This window comes from Eretmochelys imbricata, chromosome 13 (genome assembly GCF_965152235.1).
Source record: "Eretmochelys imbricata isolate rEreImb1 chromosome 13, rEreImb1.hap1, whole genome shotgun sequence".
NCBI lineage: Eukaryota > Metazoa > Chordata > Testudines > Cheloniidae > Eretmochelys > Eretmochelys imbricata.
Genome location: NC_135584.1, coordinates 6,557,578 through 6,572,423, shown reverse-complemented (window position 1 = coordinate 6,572,423; position 14,846 = coordinate 6,557,578). Strand labels below are relative to the sequence as shown.

Sequence of the window (14,846 nt, the reverse complement as noted above, 5' to 3'; positions counted from 1 at the left end):
GCCGTGACTCGTTCCATGGGGGTACAGTCCAGCACTGCCTTGATGGAGAGACAGCTCTCATCACTCATTTTCCTGCTGCGTAGTTTCCAAGAGAGGGCTACTTTACCCCTTAGTCTCCATTAACTACAGTTGACTTTACTCAGAAAAGAAGCCAATCACTTGCAATGGCAATCACAAAACCACACCACATACAAAACTAATTATGCATGGCGAGCTTTTAGAGAGTTACCTGTTTAAGTGGTGCCTCTGCTCTCTACAGGCATAGGAGAGAAGAAGAATGAATAAGTGTTTTCTTCTGATTGCTTTTCTTTGTTTGTATTGTGTTAACAGGGGAAAAAAGACACATATCTTTTTTCGTTTTGGGGGTGTTTGTTTTGTTTTACTTGTTTAAATTTGCGTTTGTTGAGGGAGAGAAATGTACCTGGAGCTGACCATGGTGCTGAATAAAGGCAGCAAGCCATAATCCTTTATTATTAGGCAATATATATGGCTATTAGATAAGGGACAAATAAAAGCTATTTGTGGGACTACACTCCAAATCACTTATGAGCATTTCTCCATGCAAGATTCTCCCATTGGTCCCTCTAGTGTGTCACTGGTCCATGCTCTTCAAGTTTTGGGTGACTGAAGTCAGAGTGCTGGCACCATCCTATGGATAGGATCTCTTGGTCAATCCCTAGAACGGAGAACTCATGTGTGATTAAGGTGCAGATCCTCCTTTGTTACCTCTCCTCAAAGGTCCAAAGATCATTTACCTCTTCTCAGGCTGAACTTCAGTGAATTATCCAGGAGCTAAGATTCTAAAGTATCTAAGCAAAGCAAATATTTATACGTAAATTAAGAGATCATCAGATTAAAGATAAATACTTTGAAGACACTTATTTAGATTCATTGAAATAGCTACTTTTACAAAAAATATGATGCTCTTATCCTTAGCATGCTGTGTCTGTTAATTTCTCATGTCTTCCCTCTTTCATTCCAGCATCTCTGATCTCCAGTCCTAGGTATTAGTGATCTACAGTCTGTTGTCCACTGAGGATCTAAAGAGAACTGGAATGATAGGAAGTAGGGCCAGCTAATGTCAGGATGACAAAGTGTCCCACTGTTTTCTAGTTTGCACCAACATCCATTGTTCGCTTGATCCGTGAGCCTTAAAGCTGAACATCACAATACAATTGGGCAAGGACAGGTATTTAAAATTTAATCACTGTGACAGAGATAAGCATCTTTGATGCAAATTTTTATAACTTCCTGTGTCTTTGAAATGATGGTAAGAACCTGGAGACTTATTTATTAATTTCTTAGTATGTTAGAGGTGAGGTTGGACTCTTGGGTTCTTACAGCAGCGAGCCAGGATCCCTGGGTTCTATTTCTAGGTGTAACATTGACTCACTGTGTGGCTGTGGACAATCACAGTTGGTGTAGGTTTATCAGTCTCTAAAATGTACATAATAAATAAGTCACGTATGTCACATGATTACCTGGAGTCAAATGAAAATCATCGATTTCACATGAGTGATGTGAGACTTGACTAATAGATATATGATGCACTTTGAAATCCTATAATAAGAGGTACATATGGGGCATTATTATGTAGGACCTGATTTTTCAAAGCACAAAATGTCTAGGACTTCATGGAAAAGTGTGTGAGCATTTCTAATCTGCACATGCTATTACCATCTCTGTGGATATTTCTACACATGGAGCTAGGGGTACAATCCTAGCTCACACAGATATGTTCATGCTAGCTGTTATTGAGCTAGTGTGCTAAAAATATGGTGTAGCCACAACTGCACGGCAGTGGCAAGCAGCAGCTTGGGCTAGCTATGCTGAGGACACACCCGGGGGTTCAGGCATGTTTGTACCCAGGGTCGCTAGTCCATATCATCACTTACTGTGTACCATGACCACACTACTATTTTTAGTGTGTTAGCTCAGTGAGAGCTAACACGAGTATATCTATGTGAACTGGGAATCACACCCCCACTTCATATTGTATGCATGTGTGCGAAAATTTTACCTTTGCTAGATGTCTATCTGGCTGTTTGCATACACAGAACTCTGAGTGTGTGCATTCACGTAATTCCAGGTTCAGATTCAGAGTACAAATACATACCCACCCATACGGGGCCTGATCTCATTGGGCTTTGAAAATCCTGCCTTTAATATTTTATAGGGATCAGTGTAAAATAATAATGATAAAGCCAACTCATTGGACATTCACTAAAACATCCAGGAATGGGTATTGTATAGCTAATGCTTATCCTGATTCACAGGAGATTCCAGGTAGGTCTTCTTGAATCCTCATACATTGCCATCATAGAATCATAGGACTGGAAGGGTCCTCGAGAGGTCATCTAGTCCAGTCCCCTGCACTCAAGGCTGGACTAAGTATTATCTAGATCATCCCTGACAGGTGTTTGTCTAACCTGCTCTTAAAAATCCCCAGTGATGAAGATTCCACAACCTCCCTAGGCAATTTATTCCAGTGCTTAAATACTCTGACAGGAAGTTTTGCCCAATATCCAACCTAAACTTCTCTTGCTGCAATTTAAGCCCATTGCTTCTTGTCCTATCCTCAGAGGTTACGAAGAACAATTTTTCTCCCTCCTCCTTCTAACAACCTTTTATGTACTTGAAAACTGTTATGTCCCCCCTCAGTCTTCTCTTGTCATGGTCTTGTCCAACTGTGAATTTTGGATTAACAGTTATGCCAAACTTGATTCCTAATGGTCTGTATACTCCATATAATACACAGGTAAACCTGATCTAAAGTTGTTACTTCTGTCATCTATGTCAGAGAGGTCCAAAACAGCATTAAGAATGAGGATGAATTATCTTGCACCATAAAGGCAGAATTCACATAAATGCTTAATATCAGTCATGCCACTAGGGCCAACCAGTTAAACCTCCTAAAAACTTGTTCCACAATTAAGAGGTATTGAGCTAGCAATAAGGGCTGCTAGGAAGTTTTCTTTGCAAAGAAATTTACCTCCCCCCTCCCACTAAAACACCCCTTCTCCATATAGAAGGCAAAAACAAATAGAACAGTGGACAAAGTGAACTTTACCAGATCTCCTAATTCCAAATCCTTGGAAGCGTGAGTTATCTTTCTATTTCTGGTTTCCACTCTACTTTGTTTCAACATAGCCTGCTTTGTGTTTCAAATTTACTCTGCTTTGACCTTATAATGCACGACTTTGTGGCATGGATTTCATCAATTATAAATTACTGTTTATTCAATTACTTGTTTCCGTTTTCTCTAAAAAGGTTATATTAGCCTCCCAGCTCAGCCGGAAGGGGGATGTTTCTGGAGCGGGGGGAGGAGGGACATACAATATAAATGTGTATTGCATTTTTATGTTGCCTGAACTAAGCTATAATTAAACCTATCACTTTGGGGATAAAGTGAACTCCTGGGATCTACACTCTGTCTTGCTTCATGCATGAATTATGAATGAAACAAAGCCAATAGAGTTGAAATAAAAATTGCCATCACCAAGTCTGCTTTCAGTGAGAGAGAGTCTGCTTGAGCGTGGGCTGAGTTAACTCCAAAAGGCTCAAAGCTTTTAAAGTAGATTCACTGCTAATTCAGCAAAGAATCCTGTGGCACCTTTGCCGCTTTTACAGATCCAGACTAACACGGCTGCCCCTCCGATCATTGCTAATGGTTTCTTCACTGAACTTGAGAATTAGGGGATGGGTTTATTCCATTTTACATGTAATGAATATAAATCCTTTGAAAGAATTAAAATCTTAGTGTGACATACAGCCCTGTTTTTAATAATGTGATGAACTGGACTGCCAGCGGTTCATATTCTTTTAAGATACCCAGGCTTTTGGCTGTTAGGAGGAACATCACTGTAATTCTGGGATTTCCAAATTAGTAGAAAGGCGTTTGTGTGGCACTCTGAACAAAGCCTAAAGACACCAGAGTTCACCTCATGGCTCTTTACAATGTTGGGTGAAATAATTAGGATGGGAGGGAATTCAGTGGGCAAGCCTCTGCATCAGGAGACCCACCATGGTTAGCAGTCATTCATTTACATCACACAAGCCTCAAGAGAGAGGTCAAAGATTATGGCTGTATTTCACTCCTGTGTAGGATGCTAACTGAAGGCTCACCTGCCACTTAGGTCTCACTTCAGCCCAGTCTATCGCAAGCCCTAGAATCACATTAGACTGTGACAGAGAAAGAGATGAAAGATTACACTCTCCCATTAGACATTGTTCCTTGCCCTTCAGGGTACATTCTTCAATCTGAAAACCAAGGAAAGCAGTGGATTAAACACCACTGAAGCCACCTCAAGACGAACAGGGGAGAAAGAAAGAAAGAAAGAAAGGCGGCCTGCTGGATGGTAACAATAATGGAAAGGGGCACTTCTGCGAGAACACATTCCATGGAGCAGCTTTGCACACAAAGCCCCACCACGTACTTTTGATGCTAGAGAAATTCAAGGAGAGTGAGACCCCTCGGTGAATAGGCACCAGGACAAAAGGACAGAGGGAAGGGTTTGTATGTTTCTTTGGTGCAGAATAGAAAAATGGTTCAGTTGTTGTGAAACATGTAAAGGCTCTAACAAAAACATCCTCCAGCTACAACTGGAATAGATCTGATTGGCTGAAATTTAATTTTTGCCTCAGCAGGGAGGGGAGGGAGAGGCAAGAAGAGAATTTACACAGTTTTGATCTATTAGCTTCTTTTATAGCATCATCCATCAAGGTGTTTGCCTGCACGAGAAAATGTTTCAAGGTTGATGTATACAGGGAACTCTCAAGAGCAGACTCAGGACAGAGGGAGGAAGAAATATGAAAATAATCAAGAATCAATGGTGATTTTAGTGGCACATGAGAGACTGTGCCTTTAATGGGGTTAGGCTGAACTCCCCACCAGTTGTAACAGCTTTTGGGGTAAGCTAATTATTTATGCTAAAATTTAGTACCTCACTTGTTTCCATATAGATTAAGCAATTGAGTTCCAGGAGACCTTGGATTTATTATTATTAATTATCTGTATTTGCATAGCACCTACGTGTCCTAGTCATTGACCAGGACCCCATTGTGCTAGGCGTCATACACAAAGATGTCTAGAGAGGATGCAATCACAGAATCTTATTCTCCACTTGCACCAGTTTTACAATGGTGTAACTTAAATGGAGCACTCCTGATTTATACCAATGTAAGTGAGAAGAGCATCAGGCCCAAGGTCTCTGGGGGATGGTTCCTCTCACAATGCTTCCACTCAGCAAGCTCATTCAAAAGAAGCTGGGCTTTCATCCCCCCTCTCCCATCTGATTGGCAGCTGCAGAAGTGTGAGAGGAGTGAGGCAAGGATTCATTATGGCCTCAAGAATGACAGGGTGATAGAAAGCTTTCAGGCTCCACACTTCAAATTGGAACCAGGTGAGGCAGAAGAGCCCCATTCTCACCTCCTATAAAACCTAAAGGAAGCAAACAGTAAAAAGCATCCCAGATGACCAAGTAGCAAAGGATTGAAAGTAATTTTCTTCATAAAATTCATAGGGGTGATCTCCATTTAGTAACTTCTTCCCATCACATGCTGTGTCACAGCCCCATTTACCTTTATTAATACAACATCTGTTTGACTGATAAATAAAAGACAATGGGTCATATATTGCTCTTAATTTCTCTGGTATAATCTAGATTCACACTAGTGTAACCGAGAGCAGAACCTAGACCCGTGTTCCTTCCCCAAAATGGTTACAATTTGAACATGTTGGGAATTTTCCTTCTAAATTATTTTTGATGAAAAATGCAGTTTCTGCAAAATAACAAAAATTTTTTTTTGCAAAAATTAAGATTTTGCTAAATTTTTCAAATGTCCTCCAGGAAAATCAAAACAAAATATTTTGTTTCAGGTCAGTTCAAAATACTTGGGATTGCTGATGCTGACACACAACATTTAGTTTTGAGTAGGTTCAACATTAAACTGCATTTTCCTATTGTAGTGCCTTGTCTCACAGGAGTTGTAATTTAGATGCCTGATGCCCCCATCCTCTTATGGGCCAGGCTCCCTGGCCGGACTACATGTTCTATGATGCTACACAATTGCTCCTTTGACCAAGCGGCGTGGTGCATCACGAGAGTCACATGGCCCCAGTTGTATCATAAGAGATATAGTCCAGCCATGGTAAAATGGAATGACTTGAAATGAAACATTTTGAGTCAGTTCAGCAAAGCAAAACTAAATGGTTCAGTTTGGGAACATTGAAATTTTTAATTTTGACCAAAAAGGCACTAACAAAACATTTTGCCATTTACAAAACCGAAAATGTTCATTCTGTGAAAAATTTTAGTATTTCAACTTTGTGTCCTATTTTGGAATGAAAACAAATTTCCCATGGGACAGAAATTCCAATTTTCACTCAACTCTAAACACAGCCTACGGCAGACAAGATGTTAATATACCATAGATACAAACACAGTGAAAGGAGAGGCTACAATGAGATGACCTGGTTGCTTAGGCTGGTGATGCACACTTTCTTAAGAAATACAAAGTATTGTTTTGGTTTCAGATACTATTATTTTGAACTTTGTAAGCCTCACGGTTGATGTGTATTTATTGAGGAGAAACTTGGAGGAGGAGAAGGTGGAAGCATGACAGATAGGCTCAAACAGAAAGTGTTCCTATCCAGCTAAGCCTAGTCAGCTGGATAGGAGCTTTTTAGGGCTAGCTTCAGGGGAGAAAGAGAGAAGCTGCAATTCAGGCTAGGAAACTCTGAGGATAGAAGTACTACTTCTGTTGCTTTGTGCTTTTAAACAGTTCTGCTCTTTGGCATTTAATGCTTTAAGTTGCATGAAGGGAACATGCCCAGAGAGCAAGAGCGCTTTGTGGGTGCTTTTCGGTTGTACAAGAACCCTATACCAATAAAATCCAAGGGGTTGTTTTTGCTTAAGCTGGGCCTCTAGTTGGGGTTTAGCCTAGATAACCCTTGTGTTCCTTTCTAACGCTATGTTTCTAATGCAATTCCTCTCCAGCTTCACAGTCCCCAGCCATGCTGCAGATGATTTGCAGCCCTAAATGGGTGGTTGATTTTGTGACTCTGCATGATACCCACTCTGCGACTGTCACCAAGCAGAGACTACAAAACTCAGTTCAACTATGACCCAAACTGAAATTCAAACCCAACGTCTGCAGCGGTATAAGGTTAATACAGTAACCCAATGTGATTCCCAGCCCTCAACCTTTGCCAGTCTCAGAAAGGGTTTTGAATCCTCTTTGCCCCAGTGAGATACTGATCATTCTTAGGCCTTTGCAAGTTACCCCGAGGGGGGGGGGGGGGGGGGAAGAGTTAGTGATGTAAAATGACACTAAGCTATTGCTCTAAGTCCACCAAGAATGCTCTTGTTCTTTAGCCTCTGCTGCTGTTTCCCCAGATAACCTCAGTACCAGCTTCCTCCAAGGCATGCAAGTATCCAATTAAGCCTTTTATTAGGAACACATGTCATAGCCAGGTGGGTTCAATCAGCCAGTCAAACAGCCTGGGAAACAACAGGCTGCAGAGCAGAAGGAATGATGCACCTCGGTTGTCCCACGCATCTGCTTCTTTCATTGTGAAAGTCTGTTACCAAAGACAAATGGATGGAGCAGGGACGCCCCAACCTAATCCTGTAGAGGTTATAAGACAAGCTTATTTTATACACAGTGTGCCATTTGCTTTGAGTGATGCCAGGATTGCCGAAACACAAGTAGGAGATCATGAAGGTAGGCTTGGCACTAGACTAAGGCCTAAGCAAGGCTGTCACCAGTCCTGGCCTCCTGCTGTACAAGCACTGAAAAATCCACAGGCCATCCCCATCTTCCTAAGTATAGGTCTTGGTGATACCAATTGAGTTAAATATCCCACCTGTGTTTGAAGGGGATGGGGCTCTTGGTTCCCACTCTCCTAGTCCTTTTTTTATATGCTCAGATTCTGTAATCCCCTAAGGGGTAGAGGGTAGTGGCACCAACTGCCTGATGGCTCTCTTTGGGGCTTGCCAATCCTATCCGACCTGGCCAGTGTTTGAGATTTATTGTCTCCTGATAGGCATGGGGAGGAGAGGAGAGGGGGATGGTAAATGACCCTCCTGAGAGTGACTCCCCTGAAGGCTTCCCAGAGTCTCCCTTGGGAGCAAGACAGACACCATCTGCTCTCTCCCAAAGCTGCCCAGCAACTGCTAGGAACTTCCTGCTTCCTAGCCCTTATTCCACCCTGATATGATTGACAGGGCCAGCGTTGCCAACAGATGCTCCTCCTCCTTCGTGGGTGCGGGGTTGATACACCCCATCACAGAGGCCTAGCAGTTAAGAGTTGGTTAGCATAAGACTTAGCATAAGTAAGTGACCTAGTGTTATAATCTTTAGCAATAAGAGCATTTTCATAAACAACTGAAAGGAACAAAATAATGCAGGCTTAATGGAATTTTAGGGGTGTTTTTTTTTGAGTAACATGTACCCTTGCAGCTATCTACCTTGACACACTGGAAATACGGATCAAAATACTGATGCAAATAGCAATGTCAACATTCAGAATCCCAGTTAAGGTTACCTGGATAGCCACATTTGGAGAGAGGACTGAGATCAAATTAAATATGGTCATGCATATGCTGATGTGTAAAAAAAGGGTATAAAAACCAATGCATGGATGCTGACCAGTGGTTCATCAGAATGAAGTAGTAAGCAACAGCCACCACTGTCATTACCACTTAGGGTGACGTGCTTACTGATCAATTCTGTCTTTGTTTTCATCAGTCCATGATGTTCTGAATACATCCGCTTTGTGGATTGCTCTATTCTTTATACCCATTTATTTGCTCAGTATTTTTCACTTGTGGATGAGCATGGTGCTTGATTAAAATGTTTGGTTGGATACACAGGGAGACCTAATCTCAAATTCAACCCGAATAAAATTTTCTTAAGTAGCCATTTGAGTAATGAACCTGTTACTTGTAAAAGTAGTAACTCAAATTTATCATAGACTACAAGGAGCAGGAGGAAAGACAAGGGAGGGTAGAATGCCCAATGAAGCTGGAAAACTAGAGCAAGCCTCACCCCACCCTCCTTTGCAAAGTTCTGCCCTAGGGGCATGAACTATTCAAAGCTACATTCAAACCCTCCCTTTCATCCTTGCTTGTGACAAGAGCAGCAGAGCACAGAGTCTCTGCTAAGTCCCCATCACTTTTCTCCATGAGACAGAAGTACTGTAGGTTTCATTTCTAGCTTGAGAGTGAGTTGAGCATGCTTGTCCTCTCACAAATATGGGCTGGGGGAGGTAGGAGGGAAGAGGGAAGACATTAATTTCTCTATCCTTCTTGAGTTTCCGGAAAGCTCTTGCTGGCTGGAGAAAAAGGGATTGTGATCAGATATCCAAAGCGACAACCAACAGAGTTTGATTTTCTGACCTTTTTTGCTCTCAGGATGCAATTATTATCAGTGAAAATGTAACACATGCCAACAGCAAAACATGTCTTGACTTGCTTTTCACTGTAACATCTGCTGTCAACCTTTGCTTTGCCATTTTCTTGGGAACCTTCCAAGCTGTCATTTTGAATGAAAGCAGCGGACAGGCAGGCTGAAAATTCTCTCTGTTAGGAGACATTTCCAGCCTCCATCCCATGCCATGGACCTTTGGAAAAAGCCCATCCCTCCCCGCTGCCATATGGACAGATCAAAATTAGGCCAGGTATTTAAAACAGAAAATGAACCTCCAACTGCTGCCTGGCAAGTTGGGGAGTTGTACTGTGGACATTTGCTAAATTGGAAAACAAAGCAAATTTTCTTTTGCAGATAAGTAGGATAAAAATTATTTCTGCTGCATTTTTTGTTGGGGTTGGTATAGGCAGGCAGCACACTGTCGGTAAATGAACTAACCTGCCTATGTCAGTATACAGTCACTGCTTAAGATGTATGCTTCCATTAAGCATCTCTCTCCACTATGTCCCTTCACAATGTCCTTTGTTCTGGTGTATTTCAGTGGGTTGGTTGGGATTAAAGGTATAGCCCCACTTTTCTGTCATATAATCCAGTATTGGTTCTGTCATGATAGTATCTACGCCCTTTTCACTTTCAAGAGACATGACTTCAAATCCTGACTGAATGACATTTGAAAAGGAGTCTGATGGATTCTTAAATTAGGCCCTAACAGATATTTGTGTAGATGAAGAAACAATCACAACTGACAGTCTTTGGTGTGGATGCTGACCTCATTCACTCCGGATAAAGTTAGAAGCAACTCTATTAACATCATGGAGTTCGCCCAGCAGAATTTGCCACAAATGAGATCAGAATCAGGTCTTTGATGGTTCCCCCCCCAACAGAGGCCTGGGATTGGAAGAGCTGGGTGACACAGTCAGGAGTCAGGGACATAGTGCATTAGCAGAGCCATTCAGGAACGCTTCTATGGCATTCACTCAGCCTGGGTGAAATTCATCCCGAGTAAAGATGGGGTTTATGAAGAGCAGCTACACAGGGGATTTGACCTTTTCATCCTGTGAGCAGGGCTCAGGGGAGCTCCACAGCTGCTATTACAGCCCACTGGTTTGCACGGAACATTTTTTTTTTCATAATAAGGTCAAATTTAATGAGGGGGGATGTTTTCTGGGATGAATCAACCTTCCCTCCGGGGGAGCACACAGCAATGTTACTGTGCCTCAGTGCTCCTGAGGAATAATTATCTCTGGAGGATTGGACACGTGGTCACGTCTTATTTGTTAACAAGATATCAATTTCATAACACTGAAGCTGAAACAGATAATTTTAAAGCTGCTGAACAAAACCCACAAACACAGGAGAGGAGGCTTTGCATCCCTCACCCCACTGCTTTGAGGTACTGAGCATTCAATTTCTCATAGATGCCTGACAGACAAGGAGGGAACGAGGTCAGAGCCTTTGCTGCATCTCCCTGTTCTTCGGGAGACATGATCAATAATACAAAAAAAAAAATATTTACTGTCTGTCTGCAGCACTGAGGCCTGCAAAGCATTCTGGGAGGGACAGCAGCCTATAATAAAATCTGCCTGAAAATGAGATAAAGAGAATAGCAAAACTATTGGCAAGGATCAAAGAGTTTGGTCCTCAGAGACTAAACAGGGAAAGGACTAGCAGTAGTTGGCTATTTTCAGGCAGGGCCTGATTGAAATAATGAAAAGCCCTTTAAGGTTTCCTTTCTGCTCTGTCTGCAAGGGAAATCTGTCTAATGTCCAGTAAGATTATATGAGCACTTAAGGGAGATATAGGCCTGGCGCTTTAACATTCCACCTTTACTACAGGAAAGGTATGTCCCTTTTACAGAAACTCACCATATACATCAGGAAATCCCGAGCAGGAACTGTAGGGACTTCTGTACACACGCGTGCTTGAGCTTATATCCCAGTGTCAGGGCCCAGGATGCACAAAAGTAGGATAGGAATCTTCTATGGTTTACATCCCGAGGAGGGAATGGGGGAAACAACTTATAAATATTTGCCCCAAACCCATTAATTTCTTGCCCAACCTCAATCAATTTCCTCTCTCCATCTCGCAAGCTGAGAACACTCACTCTGAACCCATGCTGCCTTACGCATTTACAAATCACTACATGAACTTGCAGTGCCTGTAAAAAAAAGTTAAGAAGTATCAGTATACCCAGCCCAGAGGCAGGGGTTGTAACCCTGCCTGCTGTGTTTTGTTGCAGCAATCTATCTTGGGGCCTCATGCCTAAGTTATCAGGATCCTATAAAACCAGAGCCAATCCTAAGCATAACATAGGTCCAGGTCCTGCCATTTGTTGGCTGAGCCCTTCCCCTTAAGTCTGCCCACTGGGAGGACTTTGATGTTTCTTTAGTCAGCCAGAGGGAATGCTATTAAGTGAGGTATGACACTTCTACTCTCTCAAGGGTTCAACATTCAGCCTGCAGAGCACACCTATCTTTGGTTAGCTTGGAAAACAATAAACTAAGAAACAAAGCTTTGGTTTTCTTTATGGCAGTGCTGGGAACTACCATGAGAACACTGGGCAGTAAAACATCCACGAGTAACATTCAGACTAACAGTCCTTCATAAAAGGGCCATATTCCCTTGAAGTATGCACTGTGTTCCAGCACGAATGCAGTAACATTTCTCACATCCTCCTTTCTCATGCATACAAGCCAATGTCAGGTGCAGTCAAACCTGTCATTTGAAGCCCCCCCAATGGGTTAAAGCAGAGTTCCCAGCTGGAGTAGAACCCGTATGTATTTAAAGCCACTAAACTAAAAAAGCAAAGCAGATTAAAAAGATGTGATGCAACTACAAAATGCGTGAGCACCAGTGGAAATAAAGACGATAATGGACCTTTTGTTTCAATTAATTTCACATGCAAATGAGAAACAATTAATTAATAGGGAACATTAAGGACAACACATTCCTGCAGTATATTTTAAAAATGCCTGTGAAAGACTCCAATGAGGCAATGTTTGATGGAAACTTAATACAAATCATTGGTGTCAGCAGGAATAAAACGTGCCGCTTTCTGGATCTATCAAAAGTTGTTTTGTTTTCTGAAGGAGGATATGATCTTCAAAGGGAAACACAGATCTCCCCTCCCCAAATCCTTTCTGTCAGCTCACACACGCACACACACACATACCCCTCAAATATCACAAGCGACTATTGGAAATACAAAAAGCTAGGTCTCTTTCCTTACCAAAATGTGTTTCCCTTCCCCAGTCATTGATTTGTTATTGTAGAGGTACGTGGCTTGTTATGGTAAGTGCTAGGCTGCTGGTGTTGATTTCTATTTTTAAAAAAATGTCTTGTAGATATTTAAGAGAGAACACGGAGTTAAAAAACAACCATTCCCTTTGTGCTACCTACTAACATTCTACTTGGATGGTTTTACTCTTTGTTGGAGACCAGAAGTACTCACCGCTACCAGAATTTGGACCGAGCTGTGCATGACCTCAATGTACTGATACTCTAGAGCACAACCGATCACAGAGATGTAAGAATGGCTGTCCAATCCCTTTATGCCAGCCATGGACGCCTCCTTCCTTATGCAGCCAGGGCCATTTTCACTCCACCATGACTGATGCTGGGAGATATTAAAGGTCAAAAGTTCGCTGTCCTGGGGAGAAAAAAAAGATGCAAAAAAATCTTCATTTACAGAGGAATTAACTCATTAGTCCCATTTAGGGGGGGAAGACTTGCAAAAATGCTTAGTGTTGCCTTAAAAATTGGCCATTAAAAAAAACCTGACCATTAAAGTCAATGGGAGCCTTCCGAGGCGAGCGCTGACAGCTTCTGAAAAAAACTCACCTTCAGTGAGCGCTAAGAGGATCAAAAGGTGTTTAGAAGCATTTTTCAAACAAGCTGATAAATCAGTAAGAACTGGACTAAGGCCTGCCAATGGGACCCAATGCTGCAACATTGTGCCAATCAGTCCCACCTTATCATGGTGATGTCTAGATGCAGTCATGAGCGTGAGGTAGCTTCAACACACCATATTGCAAGGCCACAACAGAAAGACACTTTATAGGCACCTAGACTAGTTTGGGGACTCAAGACCATGTGGCTAGTGGTGCCTGGAGGAGAAAAGAGCTGTCAAGAAATTTGGAATACCTGCAAATATCAGGATAGAGGCAACACACTAAATTTGCAAGTTATCTTAGATTCATATAAATATAATATGTCAAAACATGATGGGTTCTTGGAGTAGGTTATAAACTTTCAGAGCAAGGCATCCTGGAGATTTTTTTCATACTTAATATACCACTGCACTTTTTATTCTCATCTCTCTAATTATACTTCATTATTGACTATTACAGATGTGGTTGCATTAGGAACAAGAACATTCTCAACACATTTTCTCAACACAGAGCTGGTGCACCTTCATTGCACCTGGACCAGAATGAGCTCTCTTAAAAGTTCCATCAACATTAGGAAATTGATCCATTGTTAAATATTATTGTCAACAACAAGTCCCAAGAACACTTTCTGGAATGGCGCTGGAAGTGGTTCATCTTGTCTGCAGTGGTTTACACGAATACCAAATTATGGTGACTTTGTCTACTGCATACAACATCTTTACTTTGCTAAGAACTCTGACAGTAGTCAGAGACAGCAGCCATTTTGTTCCCAGAGTTGCTGCAGCTTGTCATGGACACACAAGGACACACTCCTCTATTATGGAGACAGACTCCACGTTTGTTCTTTCTTGCTGCTTTCCTTTAAACTACAATATGTTGCTGATATGGAGGTAAATGGTTGCACAGGGAGATTAGGGAGGCTATAAAATTTTTAAAAACTCAGTAATAATGGGGGATTTCAACTGCCCCCATATTGATTGGGTACATGTCACTTCAGGACGGGATGCAGAGATAAAGTTTCCTGACACCTTAAATGACTGCTTCTTGGAGCAGCTAGTCCTGGAACCCACAAGAGGAGAGGCAATTCTTGATTTAGTCCTAAGTGGAGCACAGGATCTGATCCAAGAGGTGAATATAGCTGGACCACTTGATAATAGTGACCATAATAAAATTAAATTTAACATCCCTGTTGTAAGGAAAACATGATAGAGGCTCAACACTATAGCACTTAATTTCAAAAACGGGGACTACACAAAAATGACGAAGTTAGTTAAACAGAAATTAAAGGTACAGCGCCAAAAGTGAAATCCCTTCAAGATGCATGGAAACTTTTTAAAGACACCATAATAGAGGCTCAACTTAAATGTATACCACAAATTAAAACAACATAGTAAGAGAACTAAAAAAATGCCACCATGCCTAAACAACAAAGTAAAAGAAGCAGTGAGAGACAAAAAGGTATCCTTTAAAACATGGAAGTTAAATCCTAGTGAGGAAAATAGAAAGGCGAATAAACTCTGTAAA

At 41.7% G+C, this 14,846-nt stretch overlaps 1 protein-coding gene across 1 annotated transcript in view; it reads right to left on the bottom strand.

Annotated features, from left to right (window-relative positions):
* NKAIN4 (sodium/potassium transporting ATPase interacting 4) overlaps nucleotides 1-14,846 on the bottom strand; it is a 77,764-nt gene that overhangs the window by 5,666 nt on the left and 57,252 nt on the right. Inside the window, exon 4 of the mRNA XM_077832217.1 lies at nucleotides 12,884-13,081. Coding sequence (XP_077688343.1) covers nucleotides 12,884-13,081 — 198 coding nt within the window. The remainder of the gene's footprint in view (nucleotides 1-12,883; nucleotides 13,082-14,846) is intronic.